This window comes from Perna viridis, chromosome 8 (assembly GCF_037379345.1).
Source record: "Perna viridis isolate PV_CMFRI_1.1 ecotype Kerala chromosome 8, ASM3737934v1, whole genome shotgun sequence".
Classification (NCBI taxonomy): domain Eukaryota; kingdom Metazoa; phylum Mollusca; class Bivalvia; order Mytilida; family Mytilidae; genus Perna; species Perna viridis.
Genome location: NC_142452.1, coordinates 45,471,649 through 45,487,133, shown reverse-complemented (window position 1 = coordinate 45,487,133; position 15,485 = coordinate 45,471,649). Strand labels below are relative to the sequence as shown.

General features: G+C 32.3%; 1 protein-coding gene across 2 annotated transcripts; it reads left to right on the top strand.

Moving 5' to 3' along the window:
• Window positions 1-759: 759 nt before the first annotated feature.
• On the top strand, window positions 760-14,569 carry LOC148610703 (uncharacterized). Of its 2 annotated transcripts, none has more exons than XM_088595979.1 (4): window positions 760-910; window positions 10,144-10,282; window positions 13,278-13,386; window positions 13,694-14,165. In XM_088595979.1, the coding sequence occupies exons 1-4, from the start codon at window positions 775-777 to the stop codon at window positions 13,709-13,711; spliced, it is 402 nt and encodes a 133-aa protein (XP_088452105.1). In that variant the 5' UTR covers window positions 760-774; the 3' UTR covers window positions 13,712-14,165. The 2 variants fall into 2 exon arrangements, with proteins under 2 accessions (XP_088452105.1, XP_088452104.1); XM_088595978.1 differs by having other exon boundaries at window positions 761-910; window positions 14,077-14,569.
• The last annotated feature ends 916 nt before the right edge of the window (window positions 14,570-15,485 follow it).

Here is a 15,485-nt window from a genome sequence, read left to right as displayed (position 1 = left end):
GTATAATGTAACTCAATAACCACATATATAAGTGTTGCCACATTTTTTGCTTAAATAATCCAAGAATATTAGACTTGCCACAAGTCTCTCAGTAATATATTTGATTAAGTACCAGTCTTTATAAAAATCAGACAAGAGATGATTCTTGCATGTCAATTAAACACACCACCAAATTCAGTTTTATTTCTTGTTCAGAAACATGCAGTTACTGATCACATAACCAGTCTCCGTTTTTCACTTGGTTGTTGCACATTTGAGATAACAATTGTATAGATTGTACATGAAATTGACACTTTGAAAGAGTTGTAGTTCCTGTTTTAGTTTTAGTGGGAGATAGTTTTATATAAAAATGCAGATCTGAGTAAGGAAATGCTTCTTGTAATGTAAAAATAGAGCACATGTAGACTGAAAAACTATCGTTTGTTTGGTGGGTTTTTCTACTCCATGAATTTACTTTACCATTGGCCTGTCTGAACTTTATATGAACTGGTACTTAATACAAATATTCAGCTGGGTAGTTAATGAATATTTGATTGTAATGATACTTAATCAAATAACATATATATTACAGAGAGACAAGTCTAGATATAAATATACCTAAAACAACAAAAATTCACACCCTCTTCCGTAGACGTACTTCCAAGAGAGAGTTGTGGAAGCGCTCCCAGACCTACATGTTCACGTGTGAGGAAGTTTATTCATTTAATTATACCTTCCAGTTCAACGCAAAACCTCAATAAAAATATTGCAATTGCAACTCACTTGAGGCCTTACATGTCTAAAAGCCCATATATATGCAGTCACTCGCCAATATTATGGCACGATCGGGATTGTTGGTGGGGTTTTAAGTTGAAGAAACAAATTATGGCTGAAGGCGTTGGGGATGCGGAAGACTATAATATTCCCGAAGGTGTGTTAATTATAGTACTGGTGACAAATCTCTACTATTTGTTGGCACAGTCGTAATTTAATTCTTAATGGGAAAATAATATTGTAGGTTTTTTGAGACGCCAAACCTTGAAAAATGTAATTATCTTATATAAATGTCAAAATTTTGGACGTTATACCACAGGCACAGGTGCTTGTGTTCGTTTAGTATTTTAAGATCGTCATATATACCCTCTCTCCTCACTCTACACGTTGACTTACTCCCAAAATAGAGTGGGGAAACGTTGTCGGGCCCACGTAGAGTCTAGAAGTAGGCATGATCGTTAACACAGCAGGCCAACCATAGCCAATAGTATAGGTGTTAACCCTTCTAATTTTTGCAGGAGTCTCTTGTAATTTTACCTTTTGATCCGCTAAAAAAAGTCTCCCATGCAGGAGGCATTGATCTCCCGGTTTCAAGAATTCCTCCCGAAAAAAACTTCCCGTAATTGAATTTATCATTTTTTTTTGTCATTTATTTCTGCCATTTTTTTAGTTTATATCAGTAACAGCATGGGTGATGAAAACACTTTATTTTCAAAACACTTGGAACAGCTGATTGACATACAAGTCTCTCTAGAATTATTTTTGTTCATATCAACAAATAGCATGATTTATAATTTTGAATGGCTACATGTAGTTATGCCAATTTAAATTAAGAAATGGTTGAATTTTGTAGCCCAATGCAACCACCCGTTCCTTGTGGCTGATCATTTTACTGACATTGTGAAAAAAAAAATCTTCCCTGGCAATAAAATTGCTGAGAAATTTTAATGTGATATCATCACTTACCTGTGATTTGGTTTTGGTTGGCAAGAAACCAATTGAGTGGCATGGGGTATCAATACTAATTCATCATAAGGTTGTTTTTTTAAAGATAATTGAAAAATTCTTTTGGTTCCCTTAACTACAAATAAAACTCTTTGTATCCATGAAATTTTTAAATAAATATTCAGTAATTAGACTTTATGTGTAGTATGGAGTATTGCATTGCCTATATCAGCGAGCACCACATGCTTTACTATATGTGTACAGTCCGTGCGAAACTCGTAAACCCTTTCGCACAAAGTGGTGTGGGTTGGATGAGAAATTTTGTTTCGCAAGTGCATTATTTTTATTTATATTTCAGCAGCAAGCGAAATAAATATTTTTATTTGAAAATCTGCCTTTTAAGTAATGGGGGGAAATGTTTGGTTTTTTTTCAATGAATGAGTGAAAAAATGTTTTCCCAAAAATCCTGGTCACATCCCCATTTTGCCCTCGCTTTCAAAATGGTCAACATTTTTGTAGCACTACGCCATACTTTACAATTTTTTACCCTTAAGAGCATCTCTAGCAACATCCTTTTCAGTTTTAGCTGGTCTGACAGATTAATTTCTACAGATACCAGAAATATTACAGTTCTTCACGGATGGTAGGAATATTTTACACATATCATGTGACGTAAACAAAATTCAGACACAACTAACAGCTGCAAATTCCAAAAAGAAAATGCTTGCCTTTCCTATTTTAGAAAAGCTATGCTTCGATTTGAATTATACAATTGGAGTTATTTTATAAATGACTAGAAAACTAGTGGTGCTTTGCTATAAAATTACAGTAATGATTTTATATGGAAATACAGGTTACAGTATCATTTCAAATTTATTTTTTCAAGTACAAGAGTTATAAATTTACACACAAAATATGAATTACATGTATTATGTCTTTTCCAACTTTGGTGGGGACACATATTGTTTTTGACTTGTCTGTCTGTCTGTGGGTCTGTGTGTCCGTCACAAAGTTTGTCAGCGCAACTCCTCTCAAACTACCAAACTGAATTTTACAAAATTTGATATGTATTAAGAACATCTTAAGTAGTTGTGCATATTACCAGGAAATTCTATCCCCTACTTTTTGTAGTAGTTTTGTCCCTTTGAAGTTAGATATTTGCTGAAAATCCTCATAAATTACCTTGTCAGCGCAACTCCATTAAAAAATTATTCAGGTACTATATGTTGTAATTACCTGTAAACATCATGCAGCTAAATTCAGTAGAAGCTTTTAAAGAATGGGTGACTCCAGCTTTTTTTCCAGTAAAAATGTAAATACAAATCATGTGATTTTTGTTTGTTTTCCATCACTATTTTTGGCATTTGTTTGTATATATGTTTTTGTTTTTACCACACATGTGCAGCAGTTAGTAATCATCAAATATGTGATGGAAAACTTGATACCTGAAGAATTAAGTTATTGGTATTTGTTATATAACAAACAAAAGCTGATTTGACAATATCAAAGCACTTAAAGATAATATACAAAATAGAACATTAAGAAGAGTGTATACAGCAACAATTTTCTTTCCTTTGTGATACTTATTCAGAATGTACTTCTTTATACTGATTTTGAATGAGTTATCAGTGGCTTGTTTATATAAATGGGGTAGCTTATAATATTGACCACACGACAGACCCAGAATATATGAATGAATTTCTGAAAAGTTCAGTCTTAATTTTTGGTATTACCAAGTTTCCTTGTTCAGCATTACATAGTGAATAAGGTTTTTTTTCCTGAAACATAATTAAACTTTTCTGATTTGTACATTGTAATTTGGTGCCTCCTAATTGAAGTATTTGTAGATGATATTTAATCATTGTTTCTACTTCCATAATTCCAAATTGTTTGAACTAGGATTTTGATAGACAAAAAAGGGACAGCATCTAGAATGAGGCGATTAGTCTGTTTTGAAGTTTAAAAACTTTTTCAGGTCCTTCAGAGCCAAAACTACTGAGTAGTCAATAAGTGGAAGAATGAACCATTGTAAAAAGTTTTTCTGAATTAATTTAAATTAAATCATCAAAGATTTTATATAATCATATACACTTATATCAATTATTTATTAATTAATTAGAGATTTAAACAGTGGGAAACCACCGCTCGCCAGCTCGCCAAATACGAGTAGATGTGTAATTTGGCGACTTCTCATGAGCTTACAGTTACACTCGTCAATTTGGCGACCGTCATTTGATTGGCAAGTTCCTAGGAAAGTCAACCAGCCAGCAGCTTATTTAGTTAAACATCCCTTAACATCATACATTAAAAATATGTTCCCTGCATATTAAGAAGTTTAGCTTGAATATGTCCAGTGAATTTTGCACATTTTTATTGACTTGTAAAGCATTAGGTACAACATCACAATTAATTTCTATGGGATTTTCATTTGTAAAACTCATAATTGCTTATGACATCAGGGTGAAATTGGGCAAATGAGCTAAATATTGTCTCATTTTGAGTTTTTTGCACACACAGCAAATAAACACTATTCATAAGCAGTAGACAGGGTAAATGTAAAAATTTTAACATTTAGAATCTGCTTTTAACCTGCGGCAAAGGTCATTTGGCAAAATTACAGTGTTAGTCAATTGTCTCAACCTCTTGGAATACTCCCTTGCACTGTATTGGTATGAAATTCTGGATTATGGGAGAGAAATGTCTAAAAAATGTAAAAACAACCATGATTTTCCATTCTTTTACATATATTTTGAATACATGTGCCACTTAAACCCCTACTGGGTTGACCAAAAACACTTATTTTGGAGCTGGTCATACACTAAAAAGCCTCAAAGCAGAGAAAAACCTGACTTGATTTGAAAAAGAAACGTCCAGTTGATTTCATATGTATCACATAAGCATCAAAACATCTTTTCACTATTTTGTGGCTGTAGGGGTGAAATCTTAGTGTAAATGGCATGTTAATAAAATCCGCAGTTTTACAACCCTGGTCTTGGCTTTATTTTAATTACCCCATCTGATAGTTTACTCTAAAACACTGCCTCTGGTTGTTTTTAAAGTACATTTAATATGTCTAGAGCACTTTGGAAGTAAGTTTGGGTTGATTCACTCTTTTTCAGCTTCTAAAAATGAGTTTTTATATAAGTACCCCTGCACTAGGTGAAAATGCTCTAATACTGCAGTGTCATGTCTTAAAACACATATTTCTGTCTTAAATCAGATGGAAACCTGACTAGCTGGTGTTTTCTACTTCAGGAACATGCAATGCAAAAAAAAAATGAGAAAATCTGTCAAATATTTGAATAGAGGCTATTTAGAGGACACTTCTTCACCCAGTCTGCAAAAAGTTGAAGTCGCGACATATACCATTGATATAAAATTTGCCATAAATCATTTTTTTTCAACAAACTTCTGTAAAACTTTGTAGTTAGACTCAGAAATGAATAAGCCTTCCACAGATGAAGCCTTTATTTGAGTTTCAAAATAAGCCGATCTAATAGGTACGAGATCACAATTAATTCCCCTTGACTTTTTGTTGTATACGAATATAGTTCCTTTTTTTAGTGTGTTTCTTCCTGATTTTTTTTTCTGTGCTGCCATAAACTTTATTGCTTAGTATTTACTGCAGAAATGTAGGGCAAGGATCAAATTTACAAGGGATTTTTTTTTTATTCTGTAATTTTATGTGGAAGTTGTGATTTGGTCCTATGAAAGAAGGTCAAAATTTAGGCCATTTGGCAGTGGTCACTTTTCATGTCTACAGGGTCCCGGAGCAAAGTTGCTAAAAATAAAAAATGATGGTGAATTTTTCTGGCACTCTTATAGAAATATGCTTTTATACATGTTTCTATATTTGTGAAGTTTTATTGAGTTTGAACCAGTGGAAATTTTTTTATATGTCAAGATGGGTCTGTTGAAATGCACTACGAAATTAATTGTGTCCTCGTACCATCATTGCGATCTGCCATTTTAAGTAGCTGTCTTTGTAAGAGTCATGCAAAATCTGAAAAATGTGATACACCCCAAGAAAGGCTACATATTTTTATTTTTGTAATTAAGTTGTTTTATGGGTCTATACTATGAAATGTGTAATTCTTCATTTAAATTTGCCTGCTCTTAGGAGATAATCGACATTGAAAATACAGTAGATTCTATTGTATTTGAGCACCATTTACAGAGTTATCTCCCTTAATTTTGAAATCTACAGTGCATTCTATATAATTTATATCTCCTAAGAGCACGGGTTATATGAAAAACCACATGTTTACTTCTGATTACTATGACATTTCAAATAAAATATAAAAAAGAAAAATATCTAGGCTTTTTACCCATGAATCACATTTTGCATGATCCTTAGCTGGAGAGCTATTTAATTTCGGGTAAACGGGATGTGCCAAAACCTACGCAACGGTCCTGATCTCGTATTAAGAGTCAAACGAATTTATCTCGGTAATTTATGAAATGTTACCTTGCAAATTAGTTGTTTATTGTCAAAAGAAAAATGAACAAGAAGCAAATATTAACAGTTTCTTGTTTCATAATGATAAATCTGTTGAAATATAATTTTATTTTTAAAATATGAGTTCAGAAAAGGAATATTTCAACAGGAGGGAATGTTCGAAAATGGAAAAGTTTTTGATAAATTTAGAAACAAATGAAAAGAAAAAGAAAGGCAGAAGATAGTCAAATCCAAAAGAAAACAGATGATAGTACAGACAAAAAACCCAAAAAAATTTGGCTAGTTGAATTTCTATTTGGCTAGCAAGATCAGTATTCCACTAGCCAGTATGGCAAGTTGGGAAAAAAATGGTTTCCCACACTGAAATTATTAATCTACTCTCAGCTCTTATTTAAACTTTGTAGTAGGGCCATCAATATACAATGTTGTCATGTATACACAACATAGCAATGATGTGAGCACTAATGTTTCTGAGTTACAGTTTACAATTATAAAATTAACCCTGATATTAGACCAATTTAAATACACATGTAGCAACATAATTAAAGTAGACAGGACAATTTCTGGGTGCATTAGCCCAGTCAAATAGTAAGAAAGGAAAAAAAAATAATAGAGGACATGACTTCTCTTGTATTTACCCCATTTCTATAATAATTAAAACACTTTGAGGTTACTATTGACTTTAAATATTTATTTATAAATGCAAACAAAGACCAGGCATACAGTGTAGTGTTACAGAAAAAAATAACAGAAATATATCATAATTTTATATCCTTTTTTGCCATATCAAAGCCAATATTGCTACACAAATACAAGTCAATGCTTGTGGTATAGTGTATTTACAATACCAGTATTATGTTCAGTAAGTACAGGAAATCAACTGTACGCAAGCCTCTATGGTTATGTGCAAGTATACAAGCTCCAAACAGTGGTAGACGCTTTTGTAACCTCACTTAGTTAAGTCTTGCTTAAGAAGATGAATTGTTGTTGAGAGCTCGGTAAATATATAGTTCAATTTACTATTTTGTATTGATAGGGCATTTATTTATGAGTGTTTGATATTTTATAGTTTAGTACTTCAATGTATACCATAAAAAGAAAATATAAAGTGGGTTAACCTCCGGTGGTCAAAATGTTGAGCCTCCAATAAAAATTCAAAAGAACAGTTGATGGACAATGTTTTTTTCTACACATACATGTATTATCTTGGATATTATTCTATTACATTATGAAAAAAATGATATGATTGTAAATGCTAACTTACTGAAGGAATGGATGAATGACAAGGGCCATCAGCCGCCATTATTGTTTTTGATTATCCTGGTTCAAGTGCAGGTGTGAAATTCTCAGTCATGCATGTATTTCATTCTCTTCTATCAGGGTTACATGTCCATCCTATCGCTCATATATGAGACAACACAGTTTTTTGAATGCGAACAGATATGAGACATAGATTGTTATCTATGAAAAAAAAGTCCTCTAAAATGTATTAGTTATTGTACAAATTACATACTGAGGAAAATCAGCAACTGTTTATAAAACATTTCAAACATATTTTTGATGGTATTGGTCTTAGTTTTATTTTTAGAAATCAGATACTTGTAAAATGGTTATTGGATCAAGGCAAATGTTAAGCAGGTTTGTACGAAATTGGAGATGTCAAATTGTGAATTCTTCCCGAAGACATTTTTATTCCATTTTCAAGCGAAATTTTTGTTTAGAGCCATGACTTTTATGTTTGGATTATCAGTATAGGAAATATCTGACAAAGTTTAGAGTAAGTAGTATAAAACTTCCAATAGAGACTGGCCGTTGGAACAATATTGATAAAGAACATAGACTTTGTACAAAATGTCCATGTAATTTACTAGGGGATGGATTTCACGACCTATTTATATGTTCAAACACGGATATTAGTTAACCTCAGAGGTAGATACATACCAATCTATTATTTGAGAGAGTAATCAAGGGAACCAAGGTTATAGCGGTAATCAAAAGAATGTATTCCAGGGACAAAGACCAGACATGGAAAACAGACATACTCAACAAAGAACATAAAGTAACTAAAATCATATATACAAAGTAACAAAAGTAAATGAGCAACTCAGACTCCACTAAAACTTAGGAGCATGGACCAGGTGCAACGGTAGGGTAAGCGTCCTCTGCTTTTCTAGAAACTCTTGTCTGGGCTGTAATTTTTTTGTCTTTCGTTGTGGACTTTATATATTTGGCATGTGGGTCAATTAGCTAAAGATTATGTGTCATGTACTATGGATAGTGGCCTATGACCTTGAATTCAAAATTCAAGATCAAATTCTTTTTTTTTCAGTGACAAAGTCATGTCCAGGCTGTAACTTTCTTGTATTTCGATATTTGGCATGTGGGTAGATCACTTAAAGATGATGCGTTGTGTACCATGTATAGTGGCCTATGACTGAACTCAAGGTCAAATTTCTGTTTTTTTTTTTTTTTGTCTTTTGATGTCGGCTTTTGATATTTGGCATGTGGGTAGATCACCTAAACTTGATGTGTCACATACTATAGTTGGTGACTTTTGACCTTGAAATTTGTCTTCCAGGTTAAAACTAATGATTTTTCACTACTATTAACTGTAATGAGTTTTGCATAATTAATTTATTAAGGATGGCTATTGTACAGGATTTTTGCTTTAGTGGGGCCCACTATATGGATTTCGTCCCAAAATAACTAGTCATCTCTATCCTCTTTTGTTCTTTTCCCCCAATTTAAAAATGTTGTCTTTTACATTTTTCTTTCTATCAATGTATGTACATTTTGTATGTTATGTTACATGTATTTGTTTGCTCATGTTGCACATAAGTGCCCGAGCCTGATCAATAAATTTTTTTGAATCTTGAAAAAGTCTTGAATCTATGAAATGTAATGAAAATGCTTATTTATAAAAAAGTAACTAACATTTTCCTACATTTATCATTTCTTTTTATGCTCAACTTGTCTTGAATGGCTTGAAAATAATATTGTTTTAAATTCAAGATTGACAATTATGTGATTTCTGTTGCTTCCAAGATGAAAATATAAAGTCTCTGTATAAAATAATGTGGTATATAAGTGCAGTCCAAATATATGTATTTTATACCAATGATATATATATAGCTATATTTAACTTCTTGTTTAAACAAAATTAAAAGAATTTTCATGCTAGGAGTGAATCACTCCTGGGCTTGTTTCGTTACGAGTAATAAGATGGAATCTGATCCCTGTTGGAAGAGTATCAGACACCGGGTTACATTATCATAACTTATCAGGTAAAGCAAAAAAAATATGTCTGTATCGTGCTACCCTACCTACCATAGCTTTTTGTGCCAACCATAAACATTTTATGGCAATTTTGGGTCAAGCATTGTTTAAGACTAGATGGTTTCCTGTTTAACTCAATGTAAAGTGTTTTTTGAAAAATAAAGATTATTTCCCTACCTACCTACCCTATTTATACCCCCACATGCAAACAAAGTTTGGGGGATATGTTTTTATCTTGCAGGATACAAGACTATTTTTTTGGCCTTATCTGTGGAAAATTCAGATTAATATTCATTGATTAGGATACATGTATTTAAAAATAAAATTTAAATAACAATTATATCACTGATTGCAAGAGTTATTTCCCTTACCATAGATCTACCTTTTTAAACATCACTCCAAAATTATTTTGTTAAGTGAAAGAATGATGAATTTGCAGACAAAATATGAATTATTTTATCTGAATAAACCATTTTACAGAACCAAAACTGGACACAAAGTAGCTAAGTTATTAAGTATTGAAAAAAGGGGGGGGATTATTATCCACAAATTGTTAACTATTTCTTATATTGCTTATTTGACACTTAATGAGACATAAATTAATGATATCACTAATGAGAATAGCAAACTCTCCTATGAAATTCATTGTATATAAACTCATGATTGAAGTCTGTTTTTGGACTATATTTTTTATGTAAAATTAATTCTAGCAATTACAGAAGAAGTAGACAAGAAAACAGTAGAAGTATACATTGATATTGATGATCTTGAAGTAAAATGGAAAGTTCCAGGGATTGGTAGTAGTGAGCTTAAAAAACATTGTTCTGTTCAACATTCCTTTAACAAAGAGTGAGTTGTAAACTTCAAAACTATGACAAAAGCATCAGGAAAAGTAATACTGAAACTTTCATGTAAAAAATGAATCGGGTTCATTCACCTTGAGTCTTGTTTGCCCTAGTTTCTGTTCGCCCTATATATATAATTTCAATGTATATGGCAAGATTAAGTAAGAATATCTTACCTACTTATTGGAAAAATTGACCAACAACAAGAAATACATGTATATTTTTTAAGTACCGTTCTGTTGAATAATCAGGCAATGAGTTGTACATCGTTATTCTCAATTTGTTTGTTTTTTATTTTGCTGCAAAGATATTCAATGCATCTAGAAAACAACTGAAAAGATGTTCAATTTCCTGCCATTTTTTCAGAGTGCATTTCAACTTAACTTGACAAATCAATATCTTAAAACTGCAAACAAACACTTTGATGGTTATTTATTTAGGTTAAATAGTTGGATCATGCAATAAAATCTCTGCATTTTCTCTTCATGTGCCACACCTCAAACACATTTTGCCTGATTCTTAAATTATTTAATATTTTTTTAAACGAGAGGGAGTTTCTCATGCTGATCTTGTCGAGCGGCAAAGAGCACGAGAAACTCCCGCGAGTCGAAAAAATATTTAATAATCTGTTTATCGCTGTTTTGCTGAATTGTAAGGTATTAGTTTTCTTTTATTTTCAGTTTTCTTCACCTAAATATGTAGGTTTTATAGGCACTACAAAATTTCCTTTCGGGACTATTTTTCAGCAATGTACTACGTGACGTCAGGTATGTTGTGCAGCAGTGATACACATTTTTTGGAAAAAATAATTGGTTAACTATGACGATTGCGTTTAAAATTTGCTAAATAATTTTGTGATTTATTCATTCTAATCGGGTAAGTTACTGTATTTAATCATTTCCATTGTAGACTAGAAAATATTGCCACAAATTAGCCATTATTTCATATGCAGTAAACAAACAGATGGTTATTTGTGTAGTCAAATATTCCTATGCTGTTGCTTGTATGTCACGTGAGGACATAGAAACTAGCGATAATTTTCATTCTCACTCGACTGGCGTGAGATTGAAAATTATTGTATAGCAAGATCAAAGGGATTTTAAACAAAATAGCGATAAATACTTAAAACTTATTTTGTTGCAAAATGAGTCCATGAAAAAATTTTAAGTGTATCTACAGTAACTGAAAGTCAGCTGAATAGTGTATGCAAGCTCATATTTTCTTTATATTTATGTCTAAATTATAATTTAAGTAAGTCTTGATGAAATAATGTTATATTTAAAAAATTGAAAGTCTGTTTTCTAAAAATTAATTGTAAGAAAAGACCACATCTACCCCAAAGAATTTGAGATAAAGGGTACTACAGACACTGTGAAGTCAGCCTTATATCTTGACTTATACTTAGAGATTGATTGTAAAGGAAAACTATTGTCAAATATACAAAAAATGTGATGACTTTTCATTCTATATTGTCAACTTTCCTTTCATCTATGGCACCTTCCCTTCAGCCCCTGCATTTGGAATTTTCATATCACAACTCATACATTATGCCAGAGCTTGCAGTAACTATGCAAATTTTTTTGTACCATGGTTAAAACTTCTTAGTTAGGCGTCTTGAACAGGTTTATGTTGCTGCAAGATTGAAGTCATCACTACAGAAGTTTTGTGGTCATCATCATGAACTCCTGGATTATTACATTGTATCCATCTGCACCATGAGAACCGTTATGTTCAATACGTCATAGTTTTCCTTTCCTCTTTCATCTACCTCAGACAACTTTTTATGAGCAGCTCGGGGGTTGTTTCTAGAAAAGCAGAGGATGTTTACCCTACCAGTGCACTTGGTCCATGCTACCAGTTTTTGGTAGAGTCCTAGTTGCTCCTACCTAGTTGTATATATTATTTTGGTATTTTTTTGTTCATTTGTTGTGTCTGTCTGTTTTCCATGTCTGATCTTTGTCCTTGGATTATATTCTTTTGATTTCTGCTAGAATCTTGGTTCCCTTGATTACCCTTGATATAGACACACACGAGTTCCAAATGAATAATAACCCACATGAAATATCTCAAAGACATCAATTGGTCCGTGAGTGTAAATTCAGCAGGGGAATTCAAGTAATGTCAAATGGTTGGAATATTAATTTCATGACTTGTTTTGAATTAGCTAAAACATATTTTAAAGATTTAAAACAGATGATGAATAATATACTTCACTTGCATCAGGTACTGATCATAACACTACCTGCAGGCACCTGAAATTTTTTTTATAGGAAACGATCTTACCGAGTGTGGAAGAATCCTTTGTAAGCATTTCCAATATTTTTCCTTTCCTTTACTTCAAATATTTTGTTTTTATATAGACATATTGAACAATCAGAGCAGTTCTTGCTTGAGTCCATTTGTTTTAAATTTTGTCTACTGGATAAGATACTAGACTAATCCTGTGGTTAATTTATGTCTAGTGGATTACCCTTTGAACTACTGGTCCTGAAATGAAATTTATCTTTCTGTGCCACTCTTTCATTTTCATAGATCGTTTGGATTTTACCATTTTTTAGACTAACTTTTTTTATCCCACACTATATACAGTATGTCAATAATTTACAGAGCATTTCATTAAAATATTTAGAGATAGGCATTAAAGGAATATTAAGTGATACCCCACCACGTTATAATGTTATTGTGAAAAAAGGGATATGGCAAAATGTTGAAAATGACCTTCGTGTAACTCTAAAACTACATTTTGGATTTTGCTGAAAATTAAAGTTAAAATATATTCTGTGGTACCTAATAACTGTGCAAAGTTTAAAAAAATCATTTATCCATTCTCAGGTTATCATTTGGAAACCGTCTGGGGATGGACAGGCTTTTTAGAGGGTAACACATAATAACTCGACACTCCTTGTGGCAAGGCATGAAAACTAGATAAGACAACATTGTATTGTCATCACCTGTTAAGCCAGCCAAAGGATAAACAAAATACTCTTACTTCTTTAAAGGTCATTTGAAGTCAGAGCAACAGTGGAGAAAGATGGAGATGTTAAAAAGTACAAGTACTGCATACAGAAACTACCAGGGGAAATAACTCCAGAGGATTGCAAAATTAAGGTAAGTTTTTGCAAGATTAATACATGTTAATGCTACATGTGTAATTTATCTAGGCATATTTTGACTTGTGAAATACTTAACCTGTTAAAAATGCAAATTTGATAAGATTAAAATCACAATAATATCATCATCATAACAAAAAAACCTTAGTGAGGGGTGTTGGGGCCATTGGGTCCAGGGTAAGGTCCTGAAAATGGTTGGGTACATGGGACAAAGCCACCTCTCTGTGATGTTAGCTTAATACGAACAATAAAATGACCTTCAATGCATGTACAAGTTTAATAGGCTTTTTTTTCTATTTTTTTAGAAAGTGGGGTTCATGTGAACCCAATGCATCCTCTGGCTATGACCATGGTAAATTATGCAATCTTTTTAAAAAAAAAAAACTATAACATAAGTTACATGTATTTAGCATGAAAAACTATCATTTTAGGTCTAGTAGTAGTACCCTTAATAGTTCATGTTGAGAAAGTAATACATATATAACAATAAAAGCAGTATATTTGTACTCATTCTGGTCTGGATACCTTATCATGTTTTATAGAACACTTGAAGAAGATTTTGACTTAAGCGTGCATTTGATAATTTTAAAATAATGAACTGTGATATGAAAAGAAAACAAGATTTATGAAACCGAGAAGTGGCCTGAATATTTTAGGGAATGATCTTTTTCTGATTTTGTTTTTGCAGTATAAAGATGGGCAGATCACTTTAATTCTCAGGAAGAAAGAATCAACATCTTGGGCAACTGCTATGCAGAAAGGATTAGAGCAAGCCAAGTGATCTGTTTTGACAAAACTTCTCACCTGTTCATATAGAAAGTAATCCGTGCAATACATTTTTTCAGCTTCAAACCCATAGTATTGGGGTATTATGCAAGTCTGTGCATCTGTTCCGGATGATGACTTGATAACTAGTTGAGGATTTTTTAAAATATTTAAAAGTATATTTTTAATGCTACAGAATAGAGATCAAGTTTGATTGTCAGCTCAATCACATTTGACACTGATAAAAAATTTATTGTTTTTTTAACGTTTTTTAATGGTAATTTTTTTCTTTATACATATGGTTCGTTTTTACATGCCAGTCTGTCTAGACAGAACATATTATGGTAATGTGGTGTAATTCCATCATTCGCACTATGCACAATTTTTGTGAAACTTTGGTAAATTGTTTCTTTCTACCCCGGACTTGACTCTTTTTATTCGCAACTCGGCTGATGTTTCTAGAAAAGCAGAGGACGCTTCCCCTACTGGTGCACCTGGTCCATGCTCCCAGTTTTTATACGCCTGTCTAAGACAGGACATATTATGTATACTGTTGTCCGTCCTTCCGTCGTCAACACTTCGTACAATAACTCAAAAAACACTTTCTCTCACTTTTATGGTGAATTGTTCATTATTGATGTGAACTCCCTTTCGATATTTATAAATTTTAGATTTTTCTTTTCCGTGTTATGAATTTTTATACTTAAAACAGGGGATTTTCAAGTTTTCGGACAATAACTCAAAAATGCTTTCACTAACTTTTATGAAATTTTGGTGAATTGTTCATATCTATTAAAGTAAGCTCCCTTCCAGTTTGTATAAATGTTAAATTTTACGTGTTATGAAGTTTTACTTTTCAAAAAAAGTCAGAAACGGCCAGGGAAATTTATTCATTGAAAAATCGTTGAAAACGGACCATTTGTTATGATAGTGCTAAATTTTTTGTGCATTCTTTATTTACTTTTTTGTGGGGGAGGGTATTTGACAGGGCTCACAGTATTTCAAGTTGATCATACAACTTCATTATAAGCATAAAGACAAGTTAAAAGGGCAATGGGCGTATCATGCTCTTTAAGCAGAGCTGTTTATTAGTGTTCAAGTTGCGCATTTGGTTTTGTTACTCTGTATGTATTATTTTAGTTACTTAATGTTCTTTGTTGCGTATGTCTGTTTTCTATGTTCGGTCTTCGCCCAAAGGATTGCTTTCTTTTGATTTCTGCTAGAACCTTGGTTCCCTTGATTGCTGTTTCTATTACTGGGAGCTGCCTCCTGATTTTTATAAATTTTCGCTCTTTCGTTTATGAGTTTATATGGAATTTTATTTGTACAAAA

What these genes read in the sequence shown, in the direction of transcription:
- LOC148610703 (XM_088595978.1), top strand. Translation starts at nt 775, where the DNA reads ATGTCTAAAAGCCCATATATATGCAGTCACTCGCCAATATTATGGCAC. An exon ending in AGACTATAATATTCCCGAAG is followed by an intron (nt 911 to 10,143) that starts GTGTGTTAATTA and finishes AATTAATTCTAG; the next exon opens with CAATTACAGAAGAAGTAGAC. An exon ending in CAGAGGATTGCAAAATTAAG is followed by an intron (nt 13,387 to 14,076) that starts GTAAGTTTTTGC and finishes TTGTTTTTGCAG; the next exon opens with TATAAAGATGGGCAGATCAC.